Source organism: Prionailurus bengalensis, chromosome B2, assembly GCF_016509475.1.
Source record: "Prionailurus bengalensis isolate Pbe53 chromosome B2, Fcat_Pben_1.1_paternal_pri, whole genome shotgun sequence".
NCBI lineage: Eukaryota > Metazoa > Chordata > Mammalia > Carnivora > Felidae > Prionailurus > Prionailurus bengalensis.
In genome coordinates this window covers 32,306,358-32,318,989 of record NC_057349.1, presented here as the reverse complement: position 1 = coordinate 32,318,989, position 12,632 = coordinate 32,306,358, and the positions used below count along the sequence as shown (strand labels likewise).

At 51.6% G+C, this 12,632-nt stretch overlaps 1 protein-coding gene across 1 annotated transcript in view; it reads left to right on the top strand.

The window, feature by feature from the left end:
• Window positions 1-10,795, top strand: part of GRM4 (glutamate metabotropic receptor 4) — a 151,664-nt gene extending 140,869 nt beyond the window's left edge. The window contains exon 12 of the mRNA XM_043591193.1: window positions 10,246-10,795. Within this exon, the coding sequence (XP_043447128.1) occupies window positions 10,246-10,346 (101 nt within the window). The 3' untranslated portion in view covers window positions 10,347-10,795. The remainder of the gene's footprint in view (window positions 1-10,245) is intronic.
• The last annotated feature ends 1,837 nt before the right edge of the window (window positions 10,796-12,632 follow it).

The following is a 12,632-nucleotide window of genomic DNA, read 5'->3' as shown; positions in this document are numbered from 1 at the left end:
TTTAAAACCCTACTGCATTCTGGCACTTGGTGGGAACCAACTTCCGCCGCAGTAACTGCTGTTGCTGGAAGGGAGTTCCGTATCTGGCTGCAGCCCTTCAGGGGGACACCCGGGAATGGGGCCCTGAGAGAGGGAGAGGGACACGTGGAGAGATCTAAGGAGGGAAGGGGGCGGCCAGGACCCCAGCCACAGTCCTGATCGCCGAGCACCCCTCTGGAGGAAAATCTGCTCTGTGGGAGCTCTCTGAGCTTGGCAATTTTGCAGAGGACTCATTTAAAGTGCTTTCCTGTCTGTGGGATGGAAATGGGATTGTGGCCTCCGTGTGGCATAGTGGTTGTGAGGACTGAAGAACGCACAGTGCAGGGCACTTAGTAGATACTCAATAAATCATACGGGCGCTTCTTTTGGCCTCAAAGGAAGACTGCTACCGCCAGTGTGGACCCAAAGCTGAAAAGGACCAGCTCACGCCCCCCTCCTCCAGTCATGCTTTTTTCCTTTCAAGGACACACGGAAAGTGCCTTAGTAATCAAAGAGCTGGAAAAATAAGATGACATCTGTCCAGAGAGTTTGAACAGATAACGGAGACCTGGCCCCGGTGGCGTGTGACTTACTCCTCTTGTCATCACCAGACTTTTCATTCTCTCAACACACGTGTGTTTTATCCCATCACCCAGCTTCTGGGCCCCGGCACCCGCAGTCCGCCTCACCTCGGGCCTCCTTGGCTGTTGAGGGTCCGAAGCCTACAGGTGGAGATTCTGGACCACAGGCACCGGGCTCTGCCAACTCAGCTCAGCCCGCTGGCTGCGGCTGGGGTGGCGGCTCACTGCCAGCTGGTGCCCCCACCCAGGGCGTGCTGGCTCTCCCCAGGCTGGCCGCCGCTCCCACCAGTGCGGACCTGAGGGCTTGACTCTAATGTTAAAGGAACTAATTAAACCCTCCGCAACTCTTGCTTTGGTTCCTAATCACCGACTTCGTGCTGACAGAAGCAGTTTCTCCCCAGATTATTCTTAAAGGGGGCAAACCCTTTCCTCCTGAACATCTTCAATACAATTACATGGAAGAGGGCGATTTTAAAATACACTCTACTAAGCGTTTTCCTTTTTGCTTAAGAAACACTCTGGTAGCACGTGTCTTGGGCTACGCATGATCTCATTTAGCCCCGCACTAACCCTGTTGTTATCACCCCCAGTTTACAGGAGAGAGGCACCTGTAGCTGCCCGAGGGGGGCAGATAGTGAGGGACAGAGCTGCGGCTCAGGCCCAGGCAGCCTGGCCCCATAACGTCATGGTTCATCTCTCGCCCTGGTGGCCTGAGTGGGAAACACCTTCCCCGGGCAGCTGGCCTCAGAGTGGCCTCATTTTAGAACCACCTGGGGCTTCAGCCCTGGTAACCCTCCACTGGGCCTACGGTCCCCAGCTCCGAGCCCTCAGCAGGGCTCTCATTAGCTGCTTGCTCCTAGGGGTGGGGTGGGGTATCTACCCGCAAGGTTTCCTTCTTCCGCCCACACCTGGACACTAAAGAGGCTGCCCGAGGGTGGGCAAGAACAGGACTTCTCCCTGTCTGGTTCCTGGCCCATGGCACCCAGGTTGGGGAGAGTTGTTATAGGTAGTCAGGCATTATGACATTTGCAAATAAGGCATGTTCTGGATTCTTGGCACGAAGCAGTTTATGTGGCCACCTGTTATCTTGGGAGCAGCCAGGGCTGCGGTTTGGGGACACTCAAAGGGAGGAGGCCCCAAGGCAGCCTGCCTGACTTGCTCCTCTTGAACCTGGTCTGATATTGTCCTTCTGAGCTGCTGGAGAGTGAGAGCGAGAGAGACCTAGGTCTTGGTCCCAGCGTCAGCATCCAGGATGCATACCGAGTTCTAAGTAGACTCCTGCCTCAGGACCTTTGCACCTGCTAGCACTGCTGCCTGGACCGCTCTCTCCCTAGATGGCTGCATGATTCACTCTTTTACTTCCTTCTGGTCTCTGTTCACGTGCCATTCCTCGGAAAGGCACCCCTGACCACGCCCTTCTAAAATAGCACACACTCTCCAGGCCTCTATCTTCTGGTTTTGCTTTTTCTTTCTTCATAAGTGCTATAAAAACATTCTATGTATCTGTTGCTTTTTTATTTATTGCCTGTCTCTTCCCCACTGGACTGTAAGTTCCATGAGGGCAGGGACTTTCAACCCTTGTTCATTACTTAGTATTCTCGGTGCCTAGAACATGCCTGACACAGTACGTGTTCGATAAATACCCACTGAATGATCAGTGAATGCTGTGAGGCTGAACTGCTTCCCTGTGTCTCTGTGACCACCTCTCCTTGTCTATATAAAGGGGAGATGGAGGCTGCTCTCCTATACGACCAGAGGGTGTCTGTAGCTGTCAGGATAGGCCAAGTTATGCTGCAGTAACAAACAAGCCCAGAAGCTCAGTGCTGAGCTCTGACTTCCCTGGGCTTTCCCTCTATCTCATCTTTCACAATGTGCCCTGTGTCTTCGCCTCTCCTATGATAAGGAAGTGCTGAGTAGTAACATGCCATTGGTCTCTCTAGATCAATCATATCTGTAGGCTGTGAGTTCTTGGATTTGCCTCTGATACATCCACTGCCCACGCCCCCAAATCTGGCAAGAAACCGAACTCCAATCACTTGTCCCACCCAAATTTTTACACCCTGCTTGTGACGTCTGTGTCCTCTTTTCAAGGAAGCCTAGATACAGATCATTTTACCAGCAGGGTGTGAACCTGCAGTGATGGCTGAATAGCTATCAGTGATTTAGGGCCTAATAGGAAAGATGGCCACCTCAAAGCTAGAAGATCTGCTGCCCCCAACTTGCCACACACACACACACACACACACACCAAATCATTTACAGTGAATGGGGCCTCACCTTAAACTAAGACCTGCAGCACACAGAGATGGGGGGGGGGCGGGGAGGGGGGCGAGCAAAGCCCACACAGAGCGGCACACAGAGAAGAGCTCTCACTCCCTGGGTGGGGTTCAGGTAGGGCTTCCCGGAGGAGGGGCTCCCCTAAGCTCAGTGCAGAGGCTGGGGCTGTGAGCCTGGTGAGGGCAGGCGGGGGAAGGTGCATGGGGCAGGAAGAGGAGAAGGGGAAGGGAGAGGGAGGCAGGGGGGCTGGCACTTTGGAGCAGAGGCTTCTCTACAAACCTGCTGGGGAAAATCAATACCTGGTTGGGTCTCCAGGCCCCGGGCTTGAGTACCTTGTGCAGAAACTCCATGCACAAAGCAGGCCTCTCAAACCTCACTGGAGCAGCCTGAGGTTGGCACAACCCCACGGAGGGGAATTTTGCAATGCCATTCAAAAGTAAGTGTCTTTTCCTTCCAGCCCTGGAGTTCCACTGCTCCCGGGGGCCTGGGTCCCTGGGTCCCTGGGTCCCTGGGATGGCTCTGTCCTCTTCAACTTCTTCTTCTTCTTTTCAAGATGATTACTTATTATTGAGAGACAGAGAGGGACAGAGCATAAGCAGGGAGGGGGCAGAGAGAGAGGGAGACACAGAATCTGAAGCAGCCTCCAGGCTTTGAGCTGTCAGCACAGAGCCTGACGCAGGGCTCGAACTCATGAACCCTGAGATCATGACCTGAGCTGAAGCCAGATGCTTAACCGACTGAGCCACGCAGGCACCTCTGTCCTCTTCAACTTCTGATGGGGTAGACACCCTCTCCCATGAACTGCCTGCATGAACAAGCTCCCATTCCTTTGCATGGCCTCAAGGCCCTGGGCTCCCTCCTTCTGGGGCCTCCTGTCCCTCTGTTTCTCTGTCCCCACCCTGCAGGCATCACCACACCAGTGCTGGCCCCATCTCTGTTCCCTGACTGAGCCTGCTCTCCCCCCACTTCTGGCCTTCCTTGTGCCATCCACTCAGCCTGGAATGCTGTTTCCGTTCTCCATCTGTCAAAACCCTGGTCACCTTTCAAGACCTGACCAAGGTGGCACCTTGCTGAGGACCCCCTCAGAGCCCCAGTCAGAGCCTCTCCTCTGTGCAATGGGTCACCAAGATGGCTGACTAGAAAGCGGGGCAAGGAAGCCCAGGGGCTGAGAGCCCGAAAGAAGGATTGGGACCAAGAGACCAAGGAGAGCAAAGGAGGGTAACTTCCGGTTCCATTCATCCTGAAGTATGGGGTGGGGGAAGGGTACAAGAGGGGTTACAGAGGTACTGGGAAGGAATCATCTGGATTTCGCAAGGCCCTGAGGTGATGGGAAGGCTCTAAGAAGAGGGAGGTGGTGGTAGCCCAGGAGGGAGCCTGGGGGAGGGAGAGGATTAGGACTCATGGGAGGAGGTGGGGGGCGGGGCAAGGGCTGGTGGGCTCCTGGGAAGCCATGGGGATTTGAGGTGATGAGGGGAAGTCTCTAGAGGGGCCACCCATTTTGATTGCCTGGGCCAGCTCAGGGGACAGTGGCTCCCAGGAGGGTTTTGAATCAGGGGTTTCTTTCCATCAAGATGCAGACAGCACATACACTAGGCTGTGCAGACAGCACAGACTGCTGTGTAGACAGTATGTTTGCATATGTCTAGGCTCACGAGAGGTAGGAGAAGCTGGTAGAAGGATCTGGTGGCTTGAGGACGGGAGGGGGACAAGGGGGACCTTTTTTTTTTTTTTACAAATATTTTATCACGATAATTTTTAAGCATGCAGCAAGGTTGAAAGGGTCGAATAGAGGACACCCATCTATCCACCACCTAAATTCTATAATCCACGTTTCACTAGGTTTACTTTATCCCACATCCCTCCATCCATCTTATTTTTTGAGGCATTTCAAATTGGTTGCAAGCATCAGTATACTTCACCCCTAAACACTGCGGGATGTGCATCATTAACTAGAGTTCAATGTTTGTTTATAGGGTTTGGTTTTTTTTTTTATGTTTGTGTGGGGATGTCTGGAGATGATATTTACATAAAGTGAAATGCACCAATCTTAAGTGGAGGAGCATTCCTACAGCTCTGAAAAAGGATTATCCCTGTGTAATCCAACTTCCGCCAAGATATAGAACATGACATCACCCCGGAAAGTTGCCTTATGCCCCCTCCCGGAGGATCTCTGCAAAGCTGTTCATTGTATAACTTTTGCGTGATTGGTGTTCACCAATGTCCATTCTCCCCTTGAGCACGTGGCTACGCAGAGAGGACTACATTCCCCAGTCTTCCTCATGGCTTGGTGCGGTTATGTGATTAAGTTCTTACCTCTGGAGTATAAGTAGACGCATCATGTGGCTGCTTCTAAAAGCCATCCTTAAGGGGTGCCTGGGTGGCTAAGTCGGGTAAGCGTCTGACTCTTGGTCATGATCTCATGGTTCATGAGTTCAAGCCCCGCATCGGGCTCTGGGCTGACAGTGTGGAGCCTGCTTGGGATTCTCTGTTTCTCCCTCTCTCTCTGCCCTTCCCCTGCTCGCGCATGCCCTCTCTCTCAAAATAAAGAAATGAACTTTAAAAAATAAAAAAATGAAAATCATCCTTAAAAGACAGCTGGTGTATCCTTGGCCCCCTTTCTTCGTCTCTCCTGCCTCCTTCCTGTTGCCTGGGACACAGCTCTCATGGCCGCCATGTTGGGCCATGGAAAAGGGGACCCACCTGATTTCAGCCCCTGTCAAATGACAGCCTCTGTTACAGTCAAATCTATTCTTTTTTTCAATTTTTTAAAAAAATGTTTATTTACTTTTGAGAGAGACAGAATGCGAGTGGGTTGGGGCAGGGAGAGAGGGAGACATAGAATCTGAAGCAGGCTCCGGGCTCTGCGCTGCCAGCACAGAGCCCGACGCAGGCCTCGAACTCACGAGCTGCGAGATCACGACCTGAGCTGAAGTTGGACGCTCAACCGACTGAGCCACCTGGGAGCTCCTAGTCAAATCTAAGCTAATGACAAACTTCTGCGCTTTTTAAATGTTGTATTATGTGCACGTTTTACCTATTGAAAAAATTAAATTATTTTAACATGAGAGTAAACATAAAACAAATATAAAAAGGGCCTCTGCTGTAGAGATGGTTGTCTGCCCTTCCTGCCCCAGGAGAGCAGTAGTCAAGCCGTAGCTGGTCTATTAGTTATAACTGTGGATTGGTGTCACACAGCAGAGACCCGAATTAACAGCGGCTTAAACAAGATAGAAATGTGTTTCTCCGCACGTAAAAACTGGAGCCAGCCAATATCACAGATTTGTGACCCAGCTTTTATTCTCCCAACATTCGGTATTAGAAGAAGAGCCACAGTTCACAGGGACCTGTTCAGTTTACACAGAAAACAAAGCCTGGACGTTGGGCCTCACACTTGAGGTGGCCACGGGATGCTGTGCTTTCCAGGAGCTGTAGGTACCCCCCTGGCCCACACCGTGGTGAACCCTCTGACACCTGCCTGCACCCTGGGCAAGGGCCCCTCCTGCCTGCAGCAAAACCTTCCAAATGTAGGGGGCGCTCCCAGCACCAAACATCTCAGGCCTGGGCCAGCTCCCCACCTTTGCTCGAAGGCTGGCTCCAAATTGCCATATGGGTTCCAAGACAACCTCTCAGCCCCCAGGGCCCTCCTCCCGGGGCCTGGGGATTGGGGGTGAATTCTCCTTATCGGGCCCTGCAGCAGGTTATCAGCCAGGCTCCCGCCCTCTTGCTGACATCCGGCGATGTTCACACAGCAAATCTTAATCTTCTTAGGCCGTCTTCACTCGCAGCTGTCAGAGTCTGTGCCCACTGCCCTCTCAGCCGTCAGCTCCTGATCCCAGCCGTCACCGTTCTATACCCTCCTCTCCCCCAACGGGGCATCCTGGGGAGGGAGGTGTCATCCCAGGGAATGTTTATCTGGCACAACTATCCCTTAAAAGTCACCCTTTGGGGCTGCCTGGGTGGCTCCGCCGGTTAAGAATCTGACTCTTGGTATCAGCTCAGGCTGTGATCTCATGGTTTGTGGGGTTGAGCCCTGCATCGGGCTCCGTGCTGACAGCTGACAGCACGGAGCCTGCTTGGGATTCTCTCTCTTCCTCGCTCTCTCTGCCCCTCCCCCACTCGTGCACACATTCACACACTCTCTCTCTCTCTCAAAATAAATAAACTTGAAAAAAAAGTCACTCTTGGATTCGGGACTTTCATTAGACCAGCAGCAATGATAGACCCCGGCAGTAGCAATAGTAATTAGCCCTACTGTTTTCTAAATGCCTAGCAGGTGACAGATGTTCGCCTGACGTTTCCTGAGGCAGGAACTTGTTTGCTTCCATTTTGCAGATGAAGAAACTGAGCGTCCGTCCGAGGTGTTAACAGGCACTTCCAAGGGTTGGATTTCAGGCCGAAGTGCCCTGCGGCTCGACGGCTATATGCTTTCCAAAGTCGAGGACAAGGCCTGGAGTCTGGTCCAGCTCAGTCCCTTGCCGGCTGTGTCACCCTGGGCAAGGCCCTTAGCCTCACCCACCTGGTTTCTGAACCTGTAAAGTGGGAAAGGGGGGTGCGTGGGACGCAGAGACATGATATGTGTGACCTCCTGTCTGTCTCCTAGGCTCTCTAGGGCAGGGACCCCTCCCGGCCTGGCCCTCTGTGACCTTAGTGCTGTCATGGTGACCTGAGTTGCCGGGGCTTCTGTTGACTGACACACCTCAGGGGGACCCAAGGGTGGGGAAAGGGGGAGTCACAGGGGCTCCTTAGGGCGGGATGGGATGAGGAGGTAAGAACAGGGAGGGGTGTGGACATGAGGGTGGGAAGGGACAGAGATCTGAAGACACCAGGATGACAAGGGGCTGGGGGGAGTTTTAGAGCAGGGCAGAGGGACCTGGGCAGCCTTGGGGACGTGACCCTGGGTGGCACACCACGAGAGAAAGACAGAGATCCAGCGAGCTACGACATCGGGGGGCGGCTCCTGTGTGAGCCACTGCTTGGCGGAGGGTCCTTGGTCCTGGGTGGCTGCAGGTCCCATCTGTCCTCTCCACTCTGCACCCCTCAGACCTGCCCACTCCCTCAGAGCTTGGCGATGTCCCGGTTCTGCCTCTAGCGCTCCAGGGAGCTCCTGCAGCAACCGGCCCCTTCAGGGAGGCCCTACCACCGCAGAGCCCTCCCCGCCGCCCCTCCTGCCGCGACAGCATGCGGTGCCGGTGGGGGTGGGCAGTGGGTGACAGGGGACTCCAGGGCAATGAATTACAGAGAAACCTGTCAGCCCTCAGGGCAGCCTTTGGAGGTGGGGGCAGGTGGCAATTTGGAGAGCAAACTCTAGGTTGTTTACCCACTGAAGCGTCTCCGGGTAGGTATTTACTTTTCTGCAATGCTGGTGGGGGGAGAAAATGAGCAAGGGGCCTCCGGGGGCCTCAGCAAACAGTGGAGAGGCGTCTGTGTGTTAACTGATTCTGTCAGCCGGCTAGGCACCTCACGGAGGTGATTGGCATGCTGGGTCTGGGCCGCCTCGGCGACAGCTCGGAGGGCTCAGCACTGGCCAGCCAGAGGGAAACGCGGTCAGTGAGGCTGCACCCCGCCAGCACCCCGCTGTCCAGAGAGGGGAGGTCACAGCTCAACCAGAGCCGGACCTGTCCCACAGGGGAAGCATTTCTGGGAGAGGGACTGGGGCCATGTGGTCACCGGGCACTCGGGGCCAGGGTGGGCATGGCTGCTGCCAGAGCACGGGGCTGTCCTCCAGCCGACCTGATGTCCAGGCTCTGATGCCCAGGAGGACCCTAGCGGGCCTGGGCATGAGATCCGGGCACGCTTCAATCCTTTGAGGTCTTTTGAGCGTAGGGACGAGGAGGTCTGTTGCTGTCTTGAGGGCTACCTGGGAGGCTCACATGTATCGATGGAGAATGTTGTTTTAAGTTGGCTTGTTTATTTTGGAAGAGGGTGTGTGAGCAGGGGAGGAGCAGAGGGGGTGGGGAGAGAGAATTCCAAGCAGGCTGTCAGTACAGAGGCTGACTTGGGGCTTGAACGCGTGAACCATGAGATCATGACCTGAGTGGAAATCAGGAGTCAGACATTTAACCGACTGAGCCACCCAGGTGCCCCTGTATTGATGGAACTTTGTAGAATTTGAAGAGCTAAGAATTTGAAGGGCTAAGAAACACAGGGTGTAATCCTTTCCCAGACGCATTTCTGGAGGTTGACTGATTCTCTCTTTTTTAAAAAAAATTTTTTTGGGGCGCCTGGGTGGCGCAGTCGGTTAAGCGTCCGACTTCAGCCAGGTCACGATCTCGCGGTCCGTGAGTTCGAGCCCCGCGTCAGGCTCTGGGCTGACAGCTCGGAGCCTGGAGCCTGCTTCCGATTCTGTGTCTCCCTCTCTCTCTGCCCCTCCCCCGTTCATGCTCTGTCTCTCTCTGTCCCAAAAATAAATAAACACGTTGAAAAGAAGAAAAAAAAAAATTTTTTTTAAAAAAAAATTTTTTTTAATGTTTACTTATTTTTGAGAGAGGGAGAGAGACAGAGCATGAGTAGGGGAGGGACAGAGAGAGAGGGAGACCCAGAATCCGAAGCAGGCTCCAGGTTTCCAGCTGTCAGTGCAGACCCTGGCGTGGGCCTCGAACTCACGGACCGTGAGATCATGACCTGAGCCGAAGTCAGATACTTAACCAACTGAGCCACCCACACGCCCCAATTGATTCTGGTTTTAATAGAGAGGAGGTAGAGAGGCACTGTTCTGTCCCTTGGTCCCCTCACCTGTGGAATGGGTGTGATAATAAAAATACCCCCCTGAAGGGTGGATGTGAGGGTAATGAATCCGTCCCTTGAAAGTTCCCAGGGAGTGCTCAACAGTGTTGACTCCTACTCTGTGCATGGTTGTTGGGCATTGTCTCTGTGCCAAGGACCCACGGACAAGATCATACACCGCAGTTCTCAAGGTCTGGTCCCAAGACTCTTTCAGGGGTGAGGGGCTCAAGGTCAAAACTATTTTCATTTGAATACTAAGGCACTATTTGCCTTTTTCATTGTGCTAATATTGGCAACTAATGGTGCCTAAGCTGTGGCGCCTAAAAATGCTGGTGCCTACGGGCACCTGGGCGGCTCCTTGGTTACACATCCGACTCTTGAGTCCAGGTCTGGTCATGATCCCAGGGTCGTGGGATCAAGCCCCACCATGGGCTCTGCACTGAGCGTAGAACCTGCTTAAGATGCTCTCTCTCTCTCTCTCTCTCTCTTCCTCCTTCTGCCCCTCTCCTTCTCAAAAAAAAGAAAGAAAGAAAGAGAAGAAGAAAGAAAGAAAGAAAATAAAAAATGCTAGTGCCTCAATACAAATCTGGCTGGTGGCACCAAACTGTACCAAGCAAACAGTGACCACGGTTTTCTTTTCTTGCAGGAAGGAGAGGAACACTTTTCCCTTCTTCCCTTCCAGGTGGTTCAGCTGGTCCAAAAATTAAATTGACAGAAGACAGATTAACAGGAGAAAAACAAATTTAATTTCACATATGGGAGCTCATAAAAATATGAGACTCAGAGAAGTGACCGAAGCGGACAGCTTTCATACTTTTAGGCACAGAAACAATACCTTTGTGAAGAATTCATAAGACAAAGAAGTTGGGGGCTTGTGGCAGTAAATTAATGACAAAGTAGCAGGTTTTGTTTATCCGGCCTTCTTGGCCCCAAATTCCGTACCGCCGGGGATGAGGATGTTTCCTCCTCCTGGTACAGTGAGGGTACCTTTCACATGGGGGACTTATTTCCCGCTTTCAAGGGGGACAAAGTAGGGTCAGAGTATCCTTCTTGCGTGTTTCCCAAGTAACCGTAGTTCAAAATAATCAGTATGTCAAAGTGGTATATTTGGGGGCGGCCTGCCCTGAACTCCATCACCAGCTGCACTGAAAGTCCTTGATTTGCCAATAAAAATCATTAACTTTATTAAATCTGTATCTTTGAGTACACATCCTTTTAATATCCTGTGTGCTGACGTGGGAAGGACAGAGAAGGCATTTCGGCTGCATCTCGAAGCGCAATCGGTGTCTCAAAGAATAGCGCTACGTGATTGTTGGAGTCGGAAGCGGAAGCAGCCATTTTTTCATGGGGCACTGTTTTTACTTGGAAACAACAACCTGTAGACAAACTAGTTATTTTTCTCGGGTATTTGACATACATTTTCTGGAAAATGAATGAAGGGAGCATGTTGCTCCAAGGAAAACAACGGCATTTGTTGCCAATGATAACATTTGAGCTTTCAAGCAAAACTTTGAATTTGGGACCAATTTTCTCTGGGACCAGGAGCTTGACAGCTTCCTAATAACTTAAAGACTTTATTTCCGAATGGCCAACACAGGGTGTTAACAAAATCTTACACGGGTAAAAGAGCATTCAAAGTGTAAGATAGACCAATGGATTTTAAGGTAACAGAATACAAAAAGTTTGTCGGTGAGGTTTCAGATTCCAGACTTGAACTCACCCTTAAGAATCTACAGCAGATTGGGGCACCTGGCTGGCTCAGTCAGTAGAACACGAAACTCTTGATCTCAGGGTTGTGAGTTCAAGCTCCACATTGGGCATGGAGCCTACTTAATTAAAAAAAAAAAAAAAAAAAAAAGAGGGGGCATCTGGGTGGCTCAGTTGGTTAAGTATCCAACTTTGGCTCAGGTCATGATCTCTCACGGTTCGTGGGTTCGAGCCCCATGTCGGGCTCTGTGCCGACAGCTTGGAGCCTGGAGCCTGCTTTGGATTCTGTGTCTCCCTCTCTCTCAAAAATAAACAACATTTTGGGGCGCCTGGGTGGCGCAGTCGGTTAAGCGTCCGACTTCAGCCAGGTCACGATCTCGCGGTCCGTGAGTTCGAGCCCCGCGTCAGGCTCTGGGCTGATGGCTCAGAGCCTGGAGCCTGTTTCCGATTCTGTGTCTCCCTCTCTCTCTGCCCCTCCCCCGTTCATGCTCTGTGTCTCTCTGTCCCAAAAAAATAAACGTTGAAAAAAAAAAAATAAATAAACATTTAAAAAATTAAAAAAAAAATCTATGACCTCTGTCGAGGTTTGGTGTAATATCAAAGACGAATGTCCACAATAACGGAAGAGGCTACTGGAATTCTCTCTTTCCCGGCTCCCTATCTGAACGAGGCCAGATTTTCTTCATCTACTTCAACCAAAGCAGCATATTGAAGGAGATAGAATATGGAAGCACATGTGAGGACCCAGCTGTCTTCTATTAAGCTAGACGTTTAAAGAGATTTGCAAAAATATCAAAAATTCTGCTCTTCTCTCTTTTGTTTCCCCAAATAGTCATCTTTCACAAAAATGTATTCCTGTTATTAACATGTACTGGGTTTCTTATTTTCATCTTTAAGTGAGTTAATAAATGAAAACTTAAAATTGTCTCAGCTTTAATTTCAAATGTGGTAAAATATTGATAAACCTACGTCAAACCAAAGCTCTCTGGGGTCCTAAATAATTTTTAAGAGTGTAAAGGGGTTCCGACACCAAAAGGTTTGAGAACTAATGGTCTAGGACATGTGGGGTGGGAACAAGCAAACCGTTATACCCAGTGGGGCGAAGGCTGATGTGGGAGGAAAATCGACTGACTGCTGTAAGGTAGAGGGGCAAGTTAGGAGGGCTTCTAGGAGGCGGTGACCTTTAAACTCAGCTAAATGTGGCAGACAGGAGATTGTCCAGGTTACGAGAACAGAGGCTGGTATGGGTGTTATGGATCCTTCTATCAGCTTCTGACTTAGAAAACCTACAGGTGAGCCCAGCTGAGCTGCCGCGGCCAGCGGCTC